Below are 18,395 nucleotides of genomic sequence, written 5' to 3' on the forward strand. Positions count from 1 at the left end.
ATTGTGGCGGATATCTCTCGTCACGAAGAGACGGAAATTGTCATCCGGTCAACGTGTGGCCCTGGCAGTCTCTTCAGACAGACAGCAATTCACTGCAGATCGTTACGGCTCTAGGAACTTGGCCGCCTTGCCCTTGCCCTCAGAGTCGTTTGGAGACTGTTGCTCCCTTCAGTTCCTGGTTTGCAGCCGAACAGGTAGGGCGCTCTTTCTCTCTGCATAGCCAGTGGTCTTTGTGATCTGCGCTTATGATCTCCAGTTGTTTCTCAGAGGGAAGAATCGTTGGTCATTCTAGGCTCATCAGCTGAATCATCGACAATTCCTGATATCTTTAACCCTAAATGGGACAAATATCAACTTCTCTCCCTGAGCGGAGAGTATAGGATTAATTACTTGACCCAAAAGAGAAACTTGTACAAATACTTCCCGTCAACGCTGTTGTCTGAACAACACTGTGAGGGGGAGGCGGGGGGGGGGGGGGGGGGGGGGTGGAGGAGCTATATCCTTCCTGTCCAACTCCGTCTTTCTCGAAGTTCTCAGTAGCAGGTTCAAATGGCTCTCAGCATTATGGGACTTAACATCTGAGGTCATCAGTCGCCTAGAATTTAGGACTACTTAAATCTAACTAACCTAAGGACATCACACACATCCATGCCCGAGGCAGGATTCTAACCTGTGACCGTAGTCAGTAGCAGGAACTCAACGATCGATTAACCTTCCATAGTATACAGGGAAATGAGTAACATCTCCAGCTTTAGATGATATATCTACTAAAGCAACAACAACAACAATAATAATAATTTATTGTTGTTATTATAATAAAGATTGTTCCCCTTTAGGAGAGCGATTCAACTTAAATTCATAATTTCATCTCCAGACGTTTTTCTTCTTTGCTTCCCAAAAACTCTTCATCCTCTCAGAATGCTCCTTCTTCCGTTCTTCTATTTTGACCAGGCTGGCGCGATGTTCTTTCCTCAAACTTCACGCTTGTGATTTTATTCCGGCACTCAGTGCAGTCTTCGAGATTTTTTATGTTGATCAGCTGCAGATCCCTCTGGACTTCTCAGCCATTCTGTGACGCGCTTGCTCTGTTATAATATTGAATAGTTTCCTTGCTGCTCTGGAGTCTTCCAACCTGTAGATGTGTATAAAATTTTGCTCGGCGTTTTCTGATTTCGTCTGTTACTGTGTTGGTGTTTATATAAGAGCACGTTGTGTGGCCTCTTCATCCAAATGCCGTTTTTGTTGATTGCTCCGTAAATCTTCCTGAGAATTTTTCTTTCCTGCTTTTCTATTTCCCTACTTTTTGAATGACCGTCAATCACCATTGTTTCAGCTGCTTAGATTGCTTCTGGAAGAATCATTGCTCTATAGTGCCTTAATTTTGCGTCTGTCGAAATGCATTTCTTGTCGTAATGCGTCCATGTTAACATGTAGGCCTTCTCAATTATTATTATTATTATTATTATTATTATTAGTAGTAGTAGTAGTAGTAGTAGTAGTAGTATTCCTAATCGCAGCAGCTTCAGCGGTAGTAGCACTACAGGAAAGATTAGTTCACAATATTATTTACTCAGATTGTCACTAGTCACTAAACTCATTTTAATACCATTTTGTTCATATTAAAATTCGTATGTCTTAGCTAACTATGGCGTAGAAAGAACTGCATGTGTGAAACCGTAGTCCGATGTAAGAGGGGAACTGCATGGCTGTGATCAGATCAGGTTAAAGAAATATATTGAAAACGTATTTCGCGAACTCCCCCTTTAGGGCAAATTACGACACCGTTTCATCTTAATGAACACGCCAAATCCTATCCAGTCCCGAGCGTTACTCTCTCATGAACTACTTGCTGATGTACCTGTTACCATAATAGCGCATCAGAGGCTAAACGTGGTACAGGGATTAATTCTTCTCTGCGTCTTAGTGCTGCAGGAGGATGAACACTTAGAGAGACCAGGAAACCAGTTCGTACATCGTGTACGTAGAGGCCTGTCGGACAACAAGGTACATACATACCTGCGCGTCCTAATCTTTCCTTTTGACGGACTTTGCTTCCATTAAAGGTCAAAATCATCATTTATCAGTGCGATGTAAAGCCCTATTTTCCACCCTCAGTGTGTTGCTTTAAATGCCAGTGCATCAGGCATGTTCTTCCCGGTATTCATACATCTCGATTTATGGAAGCTGTGGCTGTCCAGATCAGGAAAATTCGCCATTGCACCGCGACCTGTCAGTGTTAATTGCGGAAGCAACCACCCTCTCGAATCCCCGAAGTGTGCCAGCCCAATCGAGCACGCATAGCCCAGGAACTGAAGGTCACCAATCGCCTCTCATATTTAGAACCTCGAAAAAAATACGGTGAACTCCCAATGATATCGACCCTTGGCCTCTATCTGGCCAGTTCCTCCGCAGCAGCTGACGTGTTTACTCACTCAACGTAGTCGCGCAAATACGCTTGACCGTGGGGTCGACAGGGCTTCCTCATCACGGTTCCCGTGCCACAGTCTTCGGGAACCACTCAGTGCATCCTGCCAGAGAAAGGGCATCCTCCTCCAGCCTTTACCGCTGACTGTACTCCCTCTTCTTTCCTTCGTACACCCACAGCGAATAATCTGTCACAGGACTCTCGAACACCAAAAGTAGTGAAAGACAAGAAATCTTGGGAGTTGAAGCAATGTTCGTTGATGTTCCCCCTCAACGAGACAGCAATCCTACGGCGTGACCTGTCCTTGTTCCCTCACGCCTAACCAGGACGCCCTAGCCTGACAATTCAGTGGAACTGTGATGGATATTACTGTCATCTTCCACAAATGCAACTACTAATTTCCCGCTCTTCAGCTATGTGTCGCTCATCAAGAGTTGTAGCTATGCAACTTCCTTGAACTTTGATCCAGCACTGTTCACCAGGTGCGCTTGGTATTGACACTTCGAGAGGCTTTCACATTGATTAACATTCTCTTCAATCTCCCTACTGCATACACCATTAGCTGGCATTAGTACAGTCCACAAATAGGGATTCTACACCCCTTACCACTTTCAGTACACAATTTTCTGTCTCTGAAGTAATTCTGCTACTCGATTGAACTGTCCCGCAGCAATCACTACATTGATAAGGAATGGCAGACGGTGAAACAGCTGTCTGACAAACAGACACCATTTTTCGTCACCAGTAACGATACAGGATAGGAATGGCCGATGCTGTCCACGAGCCAGTTGTTGGCAAGCAAGCAGAGATGAACATACGACCACACGCTGATTTTTGTGATTTTGGCTTAGAGCATGCGGAAGCCATACACCTGACTTTTTAATCTTAACGATTGTGTGTATATGTCACACTGTGGTGGAATGATAAGTTCATCACATTTGCCATTTCTAGAGTACAATTACGTTGATTATTGTAGATTGATGCATGTAAACGATCTTTATCAATTCCCGAAGGTCCTCCCGAACGTGGAAAGTTACTAATGTCAAAACGATCCTCCTTAAAACGAGGAAACCTTTTTGCTTGCCGTGCTCTGTCCTGTGGCATTATCCCCATCCGCGGCGCAAATGTTTCTGGCTGCCTTTGCCACTGCTGCTGTCATCCCTCTGTTGAACTCAAAGAGAAGTAGTTGTCTGAAACGTTTCGATTTTTCCACTTGGTACACAGTTTTCTAGCTTCCACAGCGCCACTCACTATCTCCAAATAACAATACGTGATCTCAAACAGCAATAGTGAGCTAAAAATAAAAGTCGGTAAATAAGCCCATAAAAAACTGGAATATCAACATGCAAAACAAAGATCCATACCAACTTACGCACCAACGTAATAAGAAAAGCTTTTCTCGCCATTGCCATTGAGTGAGGTGATGCAGTGGTGAGACGCTAGACTCATATTCAGGAGGAAAGCGATTAAAATCCGCGCCCACCTGTTCAGATTTGGATTTTATATGATTTTGCTAAATGGCACAAGCCAAGTGCCGTCTACGATGATGCCTACCTGCATAGTCCATTGAGCCATCGCAGTCTTGATGATCAAAGTCTTGTACGATAGCTATAAACTGATTTTGAAGCTTAATGCAAATGATGGAGTGCACAGATTTCCCAGTGATGTGGCTTCTTTCCCACATTTATTACCACCACGAACACTGTGATGAACAGATTTGGTTTCACATCAAGGGTCTCTCCAAAAGAAATGCACACTATTTTTTAAAAATCCATCTTTTATTCTAAATGTTTGAAAGTTTTACAGTGTGTAGATACATCCTTTAGGAACAATATTTTCATTTCTCCACATAATTTCCATCCCTCACAACTGCCTTACGCCATCTTGGAACCAGCGCCTGGATACCCTCACGGTAAAATTCTGGACCAACCTGTTGGAGCCACTGTTTGGCAGCGTGCACAAGGGAGTCATCATCTTCAAACCTTCTTCCACGAAGAGAATCTTTCAGTTTCCCAAAGAGATGATAGTCACATGGCGCCAGGTCAGGACTGTATGGCGGGTGTTTTAGTGTTGTCCATCCGAGTTTTGTCATCGCTTCCACGGTTTTTTGACTGACATGTGGCCGTGCATTGTTGTGCAACAGCAAAACATCCTACTTTGGCCGATGTGGTCGAACACGACTCAGTAGAGCTTGAAGTTTCTTCATTGTTATCACATATGCATCAGAATTTATGATGGTTCCACTTGGCATGATGTCCACAAGCAAGAGTCCTTAGGAATCGAAAAACACCGTAGCCATAACTTTTCCAGCAGAAGGTGTGGTTATGAATTTTTTTTTTCTTGGGTGAATTTGCATGAAACCACTTCATTGATTGCCTCTTCGTCTTTGGTGAAAAACGAGGGAGCCATGTTTCATCACCTGTCACATTTCTTCCAAAAAATTCATCTCCACCATTCTCGTACTGTTCCAAAAGTTCGCTGAATACCGTTTTTCTTGTTTCTTTGTGAACCATTGTCAACATTCAACATCCTGGGAATCCCCCTGGCACAAACATTTTTTGACGCCAACACTTTCAGTATTCTGCAAACACTTCCTTCCCCTATACCAACGTAGTGTGACAATTCGTTCACTGTGATGCGTCTGTCAGCAGTCACCAATTCGTTAACTCTCTGCACATTGTCTGGAGTGTGTGCAGTACGATGCCTGCCGTTGCGAGGACAATCCTCAATATTGCCGTGCCCGCTTTCATCACGTAACCTGCTTGCCCACCGACTAACTGTACTGCGATCGATAGCAGCATCTCCACACACCTGTTTCAACCTCTTGTGGATGTTTCCCACTGTCTCGTTTTCACAGCACAGGAATTCTATGACAGCACGTTGCATCTGACGAACGTCAAGTGTAGCAGCCATCTTGAAGACATGCTGTGACGGCGCCACTCACGGGAGCAGGTTGAACTAAGTTTGAAAACAAGCGGGAAGAATGTATCTACACACTGTAAAACTTTCACACATGCAGAATGAAAACTGTATTTTTATAAAAGTAGTGTGCATTTCTTTTGGAGTGACCCTCGTATGAAAACTGGAGATGAAAGGAAAAAGAAGGAACCTATGATATCAGCTGCCTCGGGGCTTTATGCGGAGGCAGTTGCGCAGAATGCAAATCTGTGTCATACCAGTTGCGACATGGCATCTCCTGCTTACCAGGAAGTTCTTTTAGCCATTGCGCCATTGGGACAGTGTTTATCACAATTGCACAGACTATCCCGGCACATGAAAGAGAAGCAGTGGTTGGGAAGGGACTGAGACAGGGTTGTAGCCTCTCCCCGATGTTATTCAATGTGTATATTAAGCAAGCAGTAAAGGAAAAAAAAGAAAAATTCGGATTAGGTATTAAAATCCATGGAGAAGAAATAAAAACTTTGAGGTTCGCCGATGACATTGTAATTCTGTCAGAGACAGCAAAGGACTTGGAAGAGGAGTTGAACGGAATGGATAGTGTCTTGAAAGGAGGATATAAGATGAACATCAACAAAAGCAAAACAAGGATAATGGAATGTAGTCGAATTAAGTCGGGTGATGCTGAGGGAATTAGATTAGGAAATGACACACTTAAAGTAGTAAAGGAATTTTGCTATTTGGGGAGCAAAATAACTGATGATGGACGAAGTAGAGAGGACATAAAATGTAGACTGGCAATGGCAAGGAAAGCGTTTCCGAAGAAGAGAAATTTGTTAACATCGAGTATAGATTTAAGTGTCAGGAAGTAGTTTCTGAAAGTATTTGTATGGAGTGTAGCCATGCATGGAAGTGAAACATGGACGATAAATAGTTTGGACAAGAAGAGACTAGAAGCTTTTGAAATGTGGTACTACAGAAGAATGCTGAAGATTAGATGGGTAGATCACATAACTAATGAGGAGGTATTGAATAGAATTGGGGGAAGAGGAGTTTGTGGCACAACTTGTCTAGAAGAAGGGATCGGTTGGTGGGGCATATTCTGAGGCATCAAGGGATCACCAATTTAGCGTTGGAGGGCAGCGTGGAGGGTAAAAATCGTAGAGGGAGGCCAAAGAGATGAATACACTAAGCAGATTCAGAAGGATGTAGGCTGCAGTACGTACTGGGAGAAGCAGCAGCTTGCACAGGATAGAGTAGCATGGAGAGCTGCATCAAACCAGTCTCAGGACTGAAGACCACAACAACATCCCGGCACGCCCCTCTGCGCACTCACACTCCCACCTAGCGCCCATCTATCCGCAGTGCTCGCCCATGTTCTCCATGTTCCCCATTTTGTGACTCCCGATGCAGCTGACATCATCAGTTCCTATCATTTCCTTTCCTTCTTTTCCCGTTCTTTCTCCGCCCTCCACCTCAGGTTTACATGATATATATCACAGCTGCAGATCCCGCATGGTGCCTTCTTCCAGACATATCCAAAATAATAGACACCATACACTGACATAAATGTTTTTCTGCGAGTACCTTCGCCTGTACAGTTCACTATACACAGTTGTGGCATTAACAATGTAATCACTGTCTGAACCTACAGTCACTTTTAGACACAATATGCAGTGGCTGTAAATGATGTAAACAAAATGCACAATGAAGTTTTTGAGGCAGTCGCTGACGTGATTAACTCTTCCTCGCCGGCGCTGTGGACGAGCGCCTGTCCCATCCGGCCGTGCCCGCTGTACGACGAATTTTTCGCGTTGCCCGCAATGCTACTCTGGCCCGCTTTAACACTCGTAGTGTTATCGCCATTATTGGACTTAATACAAAATATATATTCGGGAAAATACTTACACAAATTACACGTTTTTGACGGCTTGTACAAAAAGTCATTGTCGTGGGGCTGTTCGTTATTGGCGAAATGTAAAAACCGCAAGATATGTCGAAATCGGTCGCTAGGTAGCAGTTTAGAAAATGTGGAAGTATTAATAATGGTGTATAGGTCAAACTTCCACACAAGTCGAGCGTAGTGAAGCGGAGAAGTATGACGCGAGGGGGAACTGCTTCAGCAGTCCACCGGCTGGGCGCCACATTCGCTCCCGACTTCTACAGAAGTTCACCGTAGCGAAAGCGTTAAATATGAAGTGCGTAACATGATGCCAGTTTGAAGTAAACAGCATCACTCAATTCAAAAGGATCGATACAGTCACAACGTGAAAAAAGTGCGTCATATAATCTACACGTATGTACCAATCATGTGTACACTGTTAAAAGATTTCTACAGAATGTTAAATATGAATTTCACAATCGCGAAATAGTTAAAAGGGGGACAACACCGTTATGGTGAGAGACACATTTCTTGCGTAGAACCCAACACCGGAAAGATTGACCTCGAACTCAAGAATCGACTTTAAGACAGTCAAGATTAGCCGCGGTTTCCAAAGAAAGCCGTCCGGCTATTTAAAGACTGCCATATGAGCATAATGCAATCTGTACATAACCATTAGAAAAATAGCTTTGTTATATTGTTCTACTTGATATTGGCTGTAAGTATTAACAGTGACTCGGTTTATGAAGTATGTGGTGGTTTAGGAAAATGGAAAAATTTTATGAAACAGTTTTAAACATCCACGTTGGGAATACCCCATTTTCGGGTTCAAGAGCTACCTTTATTAAAAATTGTGGTAATTTATGTAGAGATCTTAATTAATGGCGTAGTCAATTAGCGAGGTATGTCCAGTCCAACAATAGTACGATGGCAAGGTCGGAATCTAACAAACACAGAATGTGCAATGGAAAATGTAGCTGATCACAGACGTTAAAGTTAATTATGTCGGAATTTAATTAGTTTCACAGAAATAGAAATAAGTTACTGAAAAGCCGGAATGCCAGTCTTCCTAATGAGTGGTCTCACTATGGCCATAAATACACATTAGCACACACGAAAACTGGAAAGTCATACAGTAGTAAAAAGTTCAGTGTGCCATATTTTTTGACTGACAAGGTAGTAGTAAAAGTAGAGACGTCATTGGAACCAGTCCATTTAGAATGATGCCTTGCATAATGGATCCAAGTGGGGAAAGGCTTAGTTAAGGTTTTGGAACGTATATTATACGTAAATTGAAGGTGGTGAGGGAGGGGATGACTGCTGTCAGCCACATGGGGACATTACACAGAATCATCAGCGACTAGTGAAAATGTGTACTGGAACGGGATTCCAACCTGGAATCTCGTGTTGACTAGGCAGATGCATTAACCACTGCGCCTTGCAGGGCGCAGGATTACCGCAAATGCGCGGACATCTTGACACGCCTCACAGCCGATCCAAATTCCCATCAACCGCCAACTGTTTGCAGTCCCATATTTGCTCACTGAGATTTCCACAAGAGGTCGGATGTATTTGTGCACCCGCACTGAAGAATGTATGGTGTCTGTTCTTTTGGACATGTCTGAAAGAACAGACACCACTCACTCATGTAACATGTATATTACTTAGAAAATGTAAGTAAATTGAGAAATAATTTTAGGACCGTTCTGATAAAATGTAGATACTTTGGAGTAAAGGGGATCACTCACGAAAAAGCAGATATGTTCAGACACACAAAAAAGGAAGAAAACTTGCTAGCTTCCATAGTAATCCCCCCCCCCCTCTCTCTCTCTCTCTCTCTCTCTCTCTTTCTCTCTCTCTCTCTCTCTCTCTCTCTCCCTCTCTCCCTCCCTCCTTCCCTCCCTCTCCCTCTCTCTCTCCCTCTCCCTCTCTCTCTCCTCCTCTCCTCCCCTTCCCCGCCACCTCACACTTTTTGTCCATCTCCTTTACTCCTTTTGTCCATCTCCTCCGCCCCCCTTCTCTGTCCACCTCCACACCCCATCTCTCTCTGCTGAGCCGTGCCCATGTGTACATGTAGCTGCTACAAAGGATGCAGATAAAATAAGGCAACACACCTATTGTCAAGGGCAGCCTGCACATTTCTTGCTCCTGATGTGTAGGGTGCACTGCACAGCAAGGTGGTAAGGCAAGCCCATGCAGTTCCCACACAATTTGCCTGTCATGCAGGGCAGCCTGTATGCCTATAGGCCAGAGACTGAAAAAATGATTTTGCCCGTATCTCCACTTCTGTTGGAGCTAGGAGGTTACAAACCCAAAAGTGCTGATACTTAAGAGGCTTGCTGTTTCTGTTCCAAATTTAGTAAATATTGATCTAGGGATTTCGGACATTCACACATTCGATCAGAGGGAGTGAGAGGGAGAGATTAAACTTCAGATTAATGTTGGTCATTAAGACTTAAGGTAGCTGAATATCCGAGATGCAGCGAAAGTTCTTCGGCACTGTCGTGTTTTTATTGTAGTCTAGGAGGCTTAATCTGTCAGAAGACAGGCATAACTATATTAGAACAAATAAGCCTTCGGTCACAAATATTAAGTCAAAATTGACCAGGTTTCAACGCTACTATGAGTGTCGTCTTCAGAATTAGACTAACTGTTCTAAAACATATTAGGTATATAAGACATTAATAAAATTAAAGTTTGTACTGACTGGAAAAGATGCAGTACTTACAAGTAACATATTAAAATAGATCTAAGCCGGAAAGGCGACGTCATGAATAGTTGTGAGATGGCAGGCTGCTAAGGGCTGCTTGTACTGTGAACAGGGGTTGCAACAAGACAGGCATAACTCTCGGTTTTGGGCTGTCTGCAGGTGGACCTGGAGAACAGCAGCGCAACAGTGGAGGTGGACCCCGGTAGAACGAATGCTGCGGCGTTGGTGGATGCTGTCGAGGATGCGGGCTTCACGGCGAGCGTCGCCACTGACGATGCGACGGCAGCTGCTACCTCCTCCTCCACCACTACTCCAGATGCTGCCGAGCCTGCGTCTGTGTCCACTGTCAGTGTGCACATCGAGGGCATGACTTGCCAGTCCTGTGTCCGCAACATTGAGGGTCTCATCTCTGTTCGACCTGGTGTGTCTCAAGTGAAGGTCAGTCACAGCAGCACTGAATTTCCACGTATTTTTGATGTCTCCCTAAGTTCGTAATCATTGTATTTATTCAGTATATAATTACATTAAAACAATGGAAACACACAGAATGCATTTAGGAAGTCACACTTTCATTAAAAATGCATAAGATTTCTGAGACTGTAGGCATCTCAACTGAGTAAGCGCATAATGTACTGCACAGAAAATTAACTATGAAGAAGCCGTGCATGGTGGTTGCAGCAACTTCTCAGAGTAAGACCAAAAGCACATTCGGCATACCACTTCTCACATAGTAGTTATGAAATGATGTGTGTAAGACAAAAGTCCTTGCCATACATTTGTTTCTGTCCTTTCAAATACATCACACTACATTTTGACTCCCACAGCACCCGTAGTCTTTAGCAATGCTTCTGATCACATCTGCTTGTTGTCCTTCCACCTGACTTATCGCTTCTTGTACAGTAAAACTAGTTCACAGTGACTGCAGTGAGTAACCGACTGTCCCTCATAATTAAAGGATAACATCACATGCTCAATAGCTACCAGAGTCCTCAGTACCTTTTAATGGGCTTCCCATCTTTTTTTTACACACACACACACACACACACACACACACACACACACACACACACACACACACACACACACACACACTCACTTCCCCACTACTGATCTGCCATAATTTCCTAGCATAAAAGCATATATATTTTCTTGATATCTTATTGAAAAATGCGCCATGTCTGCCCAATGTATCTTTCATCACTTGACGGAAATTCTGTCTTACAAACCGCTGCTTGTTCCAATTTATTCATTCTCTTCATGTCGTCACATTTTAAGCTGCATATCTCAAGTCTCTCACTTGGAATGCGAACTTTATGGTGTAAGGTTTGTATATATGAAGTTGATTTGATAAGTCTGGTAAAAAAGCAAAAAAAAGTTTGTTTTCTAAACAACCTCCTTACTTCTCAGCAGTCTCCTTTGTGGGATGTACTCTTGGTCCAGTTTTCCTCTAGCTTTTCCATCCCCCTGGAACAATAGGTTCTATCAAACTCTGCAAAATACTGAACTGCAACTATCACTTCCTTGTTCAACAAAAATTTCCTCCCATCAAGCCAACGTTCCAAGTTAGGGAACATAGAAGAAGTTACTTGAGGCTAAGTCTACTGAATAGCCCAATTCATGCAGTTTCACCATTACTATTGTTAGTGTGTAGGGTGATGCAGTATCCTGGTGAAAGAGCACTTTTTTGTTCGCCAATCTTGATCTTTTTTCAGTGTAGGGAAGTTTGAGATGATTGGACAATGAAGCATAATAGGCTCCAGTTATGATTTTGTCTTTTTCAAAGTAGTGTCTGGGGATTATTCCTAGGGGATCTCAAGAAACAGTGGCAATCACCTTACCAGATGTCAAAATGCCCTTTGCCTTCTTCATTGCACTTTCATCAGCCTTTGTCCATTGTTTTGACTGCCATTTTGACTCTGGCGTGTAATGATGGATCCAGGTTTCATGAACATTCACAAATCTGCACAAAAAGTCTAGCACATCATGATTAAATGTCACCAGACATTTTGTTGAAGTAGTATGCCGAATGTGCTTCTGGTCCTACTCTGAGCAGTTACTGCACCCACCTTGCACACAGCTTCTTCATAGATAATTTTGTGTGCATTACATTATGTGCTTACTCAGTTGAGATGCCTATAGTCTCAGGAATCTTACGAAATTTATTCATCTGCATCTACATCCATTCTCCACAAGCCATCTGACAGTGTGTGACGGAAGGTACCTTGAGTACCTCTATCGGCTGTCCCTTCTATTGCAGTCTCATATTGTTCGTGGAAAGAAGGATCGTCAGTATGCCTCTGTGTGGGCTCTAATCTCTCTGATTTTATCCCCATGGTCTCTTTGTGAGATATACATGTGAGGGAGCAATATACTGCTGGACTCGTCAGTGAAGGTACGTTCACGAAACTTCAACAAAAGCCCATACTGAGCTACTGAGCGTCTCTTTCAGAGTCTGCCACTGGAGTCTCGGTAACGCTTTCACGATTACTAAATGATCCTGTAACGAAGCTCCGTTGGATCTTCTCTATCTCTTCTATCAACCCTATCTGGTGTGGATCCCACTTCGGTGAGCAATATTCAAGCAGTGGGCAAACGAGTTTAGTGTAACCTACCTACTTCCTTTGTTTTCTGGTTGCATTTCCTTAGGATTCTTCCAATGAATCTCAGTCTGGCATCTGATTTACTGACGATTAATTTTATATGGTCATTCAATTTTAAGTCACTCCTATATCCTACTTCCAGATAATTTATGGAACTGCTTCCAGTTGCTGACCTGCTATATTGTAGCTAAATCGTAAAGGATCTTTCTTTCTATGTATTTGCAGCACATTACACTTGTCTACATTGAGATTCAATTGCCATTCCCTGCACCATGCATCAATTCATTGCAGATTCTCCTGCATTTCAGTACAATTTTCCATTGTTACAACCTCTCGATATACTACAGTATCATCCGAAAAAAGCCTCGGTGAACTTTCAATGTTATCCACATCATCATTTATATATATATTGTGAATAGCAATGGTCTTGCACACAATATCGTGGAATTTGTCAATGGTTTCTTTTTGTGGACCTCAGTTGGATGGCCAGAATGCACTTCATAATCAGTACTTACCTGATCGTCTTCAAATTCATTAATCAAGAAGTAAATAGTCTTCAATAATGGTGCAGAGTCTGCGTGAATTTCATCCAATTATATTTTGATTAGTCCAGTTGTTGCAACCCTTAAAACGAAAATGTTCAGTATCGGCACGAAACACTGTATCCTCCATTTTTAATCCCAGTTGACACATTCACTAATTCAGATGGCTGTCATCAATGAAGGGTATGCTGCACATTGTTGAAATTCTACCCATAATCCTTGGAATAATCAACCTTACCAACCATGAATGTGCAGCAAAAACATTCCAGTCTTTCATGGAAATTTGTCAGACTTGTCAAACCACCTCATATTAGCCAATTTCTATGAGATTTTACGTAGTATGGTGCAGTGACAATTCTTTTATCCTTGGATTATTGTGCTTCTACCATTTTCCACGCCCTCATAAGTCATTTTCCATATTTATTTTATAACTGTTGTTCACTGCTATCTAAGTGATAATTTGTAACTCATTAATTTTTATTCTCTTCTCTGTACTTACTGGTATGTTTGCCACCATGTGCACTAAACATAATGGGTGACATGATTCATTTGGAATGACTGCTATTGACTTAATTACTGCTACCTCTAATCCATAAGATGGATAATATGAAAATGTTCCAAAATTATCTTTGGACTAAATATATTACAGTAAGGCATGAATTTGAATCCATTCACTTTGCCCATAAAGGTGACAAATTCCAAGAAACATAAAAATACACACAGCCCCCCTTCTCTCTCTCTCTCTCTCTCTCTCTCTCTCTCTCTCTCTCTCTCTCTCTCTAGCTCTCTAACAAAGCTACAAACTTGTGTTCCTAACCAACTCTTTCAGAATAGTCCTTGATACAAATTGGGATTCTCATCCTGCATAAGTATTCTTATTCTACATCATGTTTGTTCATTTCATTCATGTGGAAGAGACATAGATTCTCTATTCAATTTTTCCTTTCCCATATTCAACCTAATAAGTAGAACAATTAGTATGGATGCAAATATACAATAATTTTATAATTGGAGTTATTTGCCAGTAAGAATGGCATAGACCTACCATATTGAAGCCCTGTGGAGGCACACTGTCTTTCAAATTTAGTCCTAAAGAGTCAGGAGCACAGAAGACAACCCATTAGAAAGTATTGGACAACCATTTTCCAATTTTCGAGGACTTTGTATTTTATTTTGTAGATATTCTCGTGTATCTGTAGACCCATATATCCGTACAAAAATTGTCAATAGTGATGGCTCACAGACAGCAGGAAGATGTTTCTCATTCATTATTACACACATTTTAGAAATAATGTCTATTGTGTTGCTCTATCTAAGCTGTGAAATGACAGAAAAAAGTCAAATTGGTTTGAATGTCCAACAAATTTTAAAATAATTTTATGTAATTTATTTAGCTGATATACCATAATGTTAATATCTTATGCCCCATAACCCATAATATTATGTAGTGGAAGGAGACAAACAACAGCAACATTAGCTTTGTTGAAAATGAAAACGTTAAAGTGTTTTTTTAGTCAGTATTTGTATGACCAGCTCCCAGCTATCTCTTGCAACAGGTTGTGTTGGAAGAGAAGATGGGCTACATCTGGTACAACCCAGCACTGACGAACCCGTATGAGCTACGTGATGCTATCTCGGATGCAGGCTTTGATGCATGGTTACCTGGAGATGCTGCACCAGGCGGTGGTGGGGGCGGTGGTGATGGTACTGATGTCATGAGAGCTGCAGCTACAACCACAGCTACAGGTAAAGCCACAAAAGGAGTGTAGGAGGTGCAAATGTGACATGAGGCATGTTTGTAATCATTTGTAATCAGCAGGGCTATGTTTTTTAGGTGTGAATTTCAAATGAAAAAAAGGAAGGGAAAAGGTGCTCAAATAACGTAGAAAAAGAGCAAAAGGTGCTAGTTTATTCAACTAAATCAATGCTTTCTCTTTCCTCTATTCTAGTTTATTGAATGACAAACAACAACATCAAATTATCGCTCATCAAAAGAAGGAAAAAACATGAAGCTATTGTACTTAAAGATGTTAAACATCTCTACAATTTTAAAAGTAAGTCTGTTTCTGTTAGGGGACAGTATCTTTATAGATGCTAAAGCTTCTTTTGACATCCAAAGAAACCAGTGGGTCAAAACTTGTATTTGTTTGGAATGGCAACCTACAGATGTGGTGAATTCCTCAATGCCTGGATTCTCCTGAAGACTAGACTCAAGTTTGTCTTTGGCAAAGCCATCGAACTGCTCCCTCATGAAAGTAAAAATATCCCATTGTTTTTCCTTTTCCAGACATTATACTTCTGATTGTTTAATAGCTGCAGTCATACTTGGAACTATGGACACAATATAGTTGTCTCTGCAAATTATGTATTTCCTCTGTTGACAGAAGTTGCTGTACCTTGGGAACTGCACTTGATCCAAAGAAAGAACAAACTCTCTGATTTTGTCAAAATTCTCACACAACATAGCAGCACACTCAGTCCAAGATACCCCAGGAGTAATGACCAGGAAATTTGGAAGGGGCAGGCCAGTGATCTCTTTGTATGCAACAACATGACTTGGAGTTTTCAGTAGAGTCTTCTTCAGGGCAGAGATGAATTGATTTACAATGTCGTATTCATTCCTTATGGATTCGCAAACCCTGTGAAGGGCATACTTCAATTTAGGAAATTAACAGCTGAAACCATGTATGGATCCTGGTGCATAAACACAAGAAGTAATTTTTCGAACTCGACACCAGTAAGCTGGAGTTTTTGCAGAAGTCCTTAATTGATTGCATTACTGCACTGGCACTGGCTTTCTGCAGCTCTTACTTTTTGAACAACATAGGCTTAACTTTGTCCCCAGCTAAGGGAAAAACTAAAATTTTGAAAACGTACCATTCCATTGAGTCTATGGTTTCAACCGCAATGCTTCTCATATCGCAATCACACTCTTTCTCCTTGATTCTTTGCATGGTTTCTTGGTGAACAGGTGCCATGTAGTTTTTTCTTAAAGTACTTTCATCAGGCATTGACATCTTTGTGTATTTTTCAAGAAATGCCTTGAAGGCTGTGTGGTTCACCTTATTGAGTGGAATTTGTGCTTGTGTAAGAGCTACACACAAATTACTGTTTAAGTCCTCAAATTTTGACATTTTGAAGAACTCTGTTCAAGTGCATTTGATAATAGAAGTTGCTGCAATTTGTTTGTTTGAAGAGTGTTATTCGTTTGATGCTTAGAGTTGGAAATGTATTGTTTGATGTGATCTCAGTGGTGTTTTTCATCTAACAAAATTCCTGAATTGCAAATATACATCACATAACGGTTCCATCACTGTCTATGAAATCTTGTTTGAATTCCTGAGCCAGAACAATAAGTCCGGCACTGAGTACCTTGGCATGGTAAAATTTAGTAGTACACTCGCTTAGTAATTGTAACAGAGTGTGAACACCAGTTCACTTGCTAACTCAGTGCGACTGTCACACAACACTCCTGCTCCCGCTCACTCACTTGCTGTCCACACTCATTTATAACACCATTACAATGTTCTCATTCATGCTGGAACTGCAGTCTCAGTGATTCCTAGTAGCATAAAGCAGAATGCTGTCTCACTTCTCACAACTATGCAGGTGCAGTTACTGCTGCCTCTGCATAACCAGCCACCACTTCTATATGAACAGGTGACGTCTCTTACTATAACGAACTCACATTCGTGAACAGCAGGCTATTGATTCTGGTGGGATAGAATCACTCATTGTCATTTGCATTATTGTGGGCTACTTTATAGTGGTAAAGCAAGAGAAAGAGGTTTTGTCAAACACACAATTATATTCCACTGTTGCAGGTGTGCCTTAAACTCACACACAGCATTTACTGAAAGAGGTAGGGTTCCTATTCGCACATACGTAGTGAGCTGAGGAGACATTAATTGAAAGTTAAATATTTTATGTTGACTAGAAATCTTATAGAATAAATTGGAATGAAACATGAAAGAAAAAAGGAGAGAAGGGGTTATGGGAATGGTTGGGGGGAAAAAGTATAAAGGTCCCAGCAAATGGAGAAAGGTGTGTAAAAAAAAAAAAAAAAAAAAAATGTGTCTTTTTGCAGCTGGAAACAAAATCTTAAACTGTGATTTCTTTCTGAACAACTTTAATTCAGTCTAAGAAATAGGGTGTGCTCCTAAAAATCCAAAGCCTGGTCATCGGCATAGGTGTACAGTACAGTCAGTCTCATGGGATATATATTATCTTTGAAGTTTGTTTTCTTAACTGATTTATGCTCTTAACTATATCTAAAGCAAATCACTATCAGGGTTTTTAATGTGTCCCTGCATTATTATTCATAACACTTGAGAACAGTGTTAGGAAATTCCACACAGAAATCATGTTTGTTTGTTTAATTGCATATTCTGTTGACCATGATAATCATTATAACATGGAGTATGCAATGTGAACTAAAGTAGCTCACATTTCTGAAATAAAATTTATGTGGCTACGCGCTAGCCATTTACAGTTTCATAATGTGACTCCTTCTCTGCCTGAAATAATTTGTTTATAGTACAGAATGTGGTGTTAGGAAAAAACAACTTCAGTTTGCATTTTGAAAGACTATGGCTATGTGTCATCCATTTTTACATCCAACAATAAAGGCAGAGAGTACAGTTTTTATTGCTTCTAGGTCAAAGTTGGTCTCTAGAGAGGTCTGCATATGTATTGTTTCTTTCTAGTTTGTATTTGGGAACATGCAAGCTACATTCAAAGGCAAATTAATTGTTAAGAACGAATGTTATCAGTGAGTGGATGTACTGTGAGACTAGTTAGTATTTCCAACTGCTTACACAGCTGCACAGACTTTCCTTTTTAAGTTTTAAAAATTGTTGCCTCATTTTTGTAAGCCGACAGATTCTGTTTGTTATTTATGGATTATTTATGTCAAACAGTTGTCACCTTATCAACATTATTGAATTATTGCATGCCAATTTGCGATTAGTTTACAGTGATACACTATGTATTGACCAAAAAATTGGATTTCATACACTCGGTAGTAGTAGTAGCAGTAGGTGGTGGTGGTGGTGGTGGTGGTGGTGATGGTGATGATAATAATAATGTATCATCATTTTTCTTTCAGATTCACATAACACAACTCCTGCTACCGCAAAAAGAAAACTGGACACAGATCTGGAGAATGGATCTGTACTTCATGGAGAACATACTGATGATAATCTGAGCAAATGCTTTTTACACATCAAGGGGATGACGTGTGCTTCTTGTGTGTCAGCTATTGAGAAACACTGCCGGAAAGTATATGGTACTGCAATTACTATTTTCCTTCCATTCTTTGGATATCTGTACAGTTATT

At 41.3% G+C, this 18,395-nt stretch overlaps 1 protein-coding gene across 4 annotated transcripts in view; it reads left to right on the top strand.

Annotated features, from left to right (window-relative positions):
- Positions 1-18,395, top strand: part of LOC124544681 (copper-transporting ATPase 1) — a 528,466-nt gene that overhangs the window by 233,053 nt on the left and 277,018 nt on the right. For all 4 annotated transcript variants that reach the window (XM_047123307.1, XM_047123306.1, XM_047123310.1 and 1 more), the window contains 3 exons: positions 10,075-10,353; positions 14,614-14,803; positions 18,165-18,344. In XM_047123307.1, the coding sequence (XP_046979263.1) occupies positions 10,075-10,353; positions 14,614-14,803; positions 18,165-18,344 (649 nt within the window). The remainder of the gene's footprint in view (positions 1-10,074; positions 10,354-14,613; positions 14,804-18,164; positions 18,345-18,395) is intronic.

Source organism: Schistocerca americana, chromosome 8, assembly GCF_021461395.2.
Source record: "Schistocerca americana isolate TAMUIC-IGC-003095 chromosome 8, iqSchAmer2.1, whole genome shotgun sequence".
NCBI classification, from domain to species: Eukaryota; Metazoa; Arthropoda; class Insecta; order Orthoptera; family Acrididae; genus Schistocerca; species Schistocerca americana.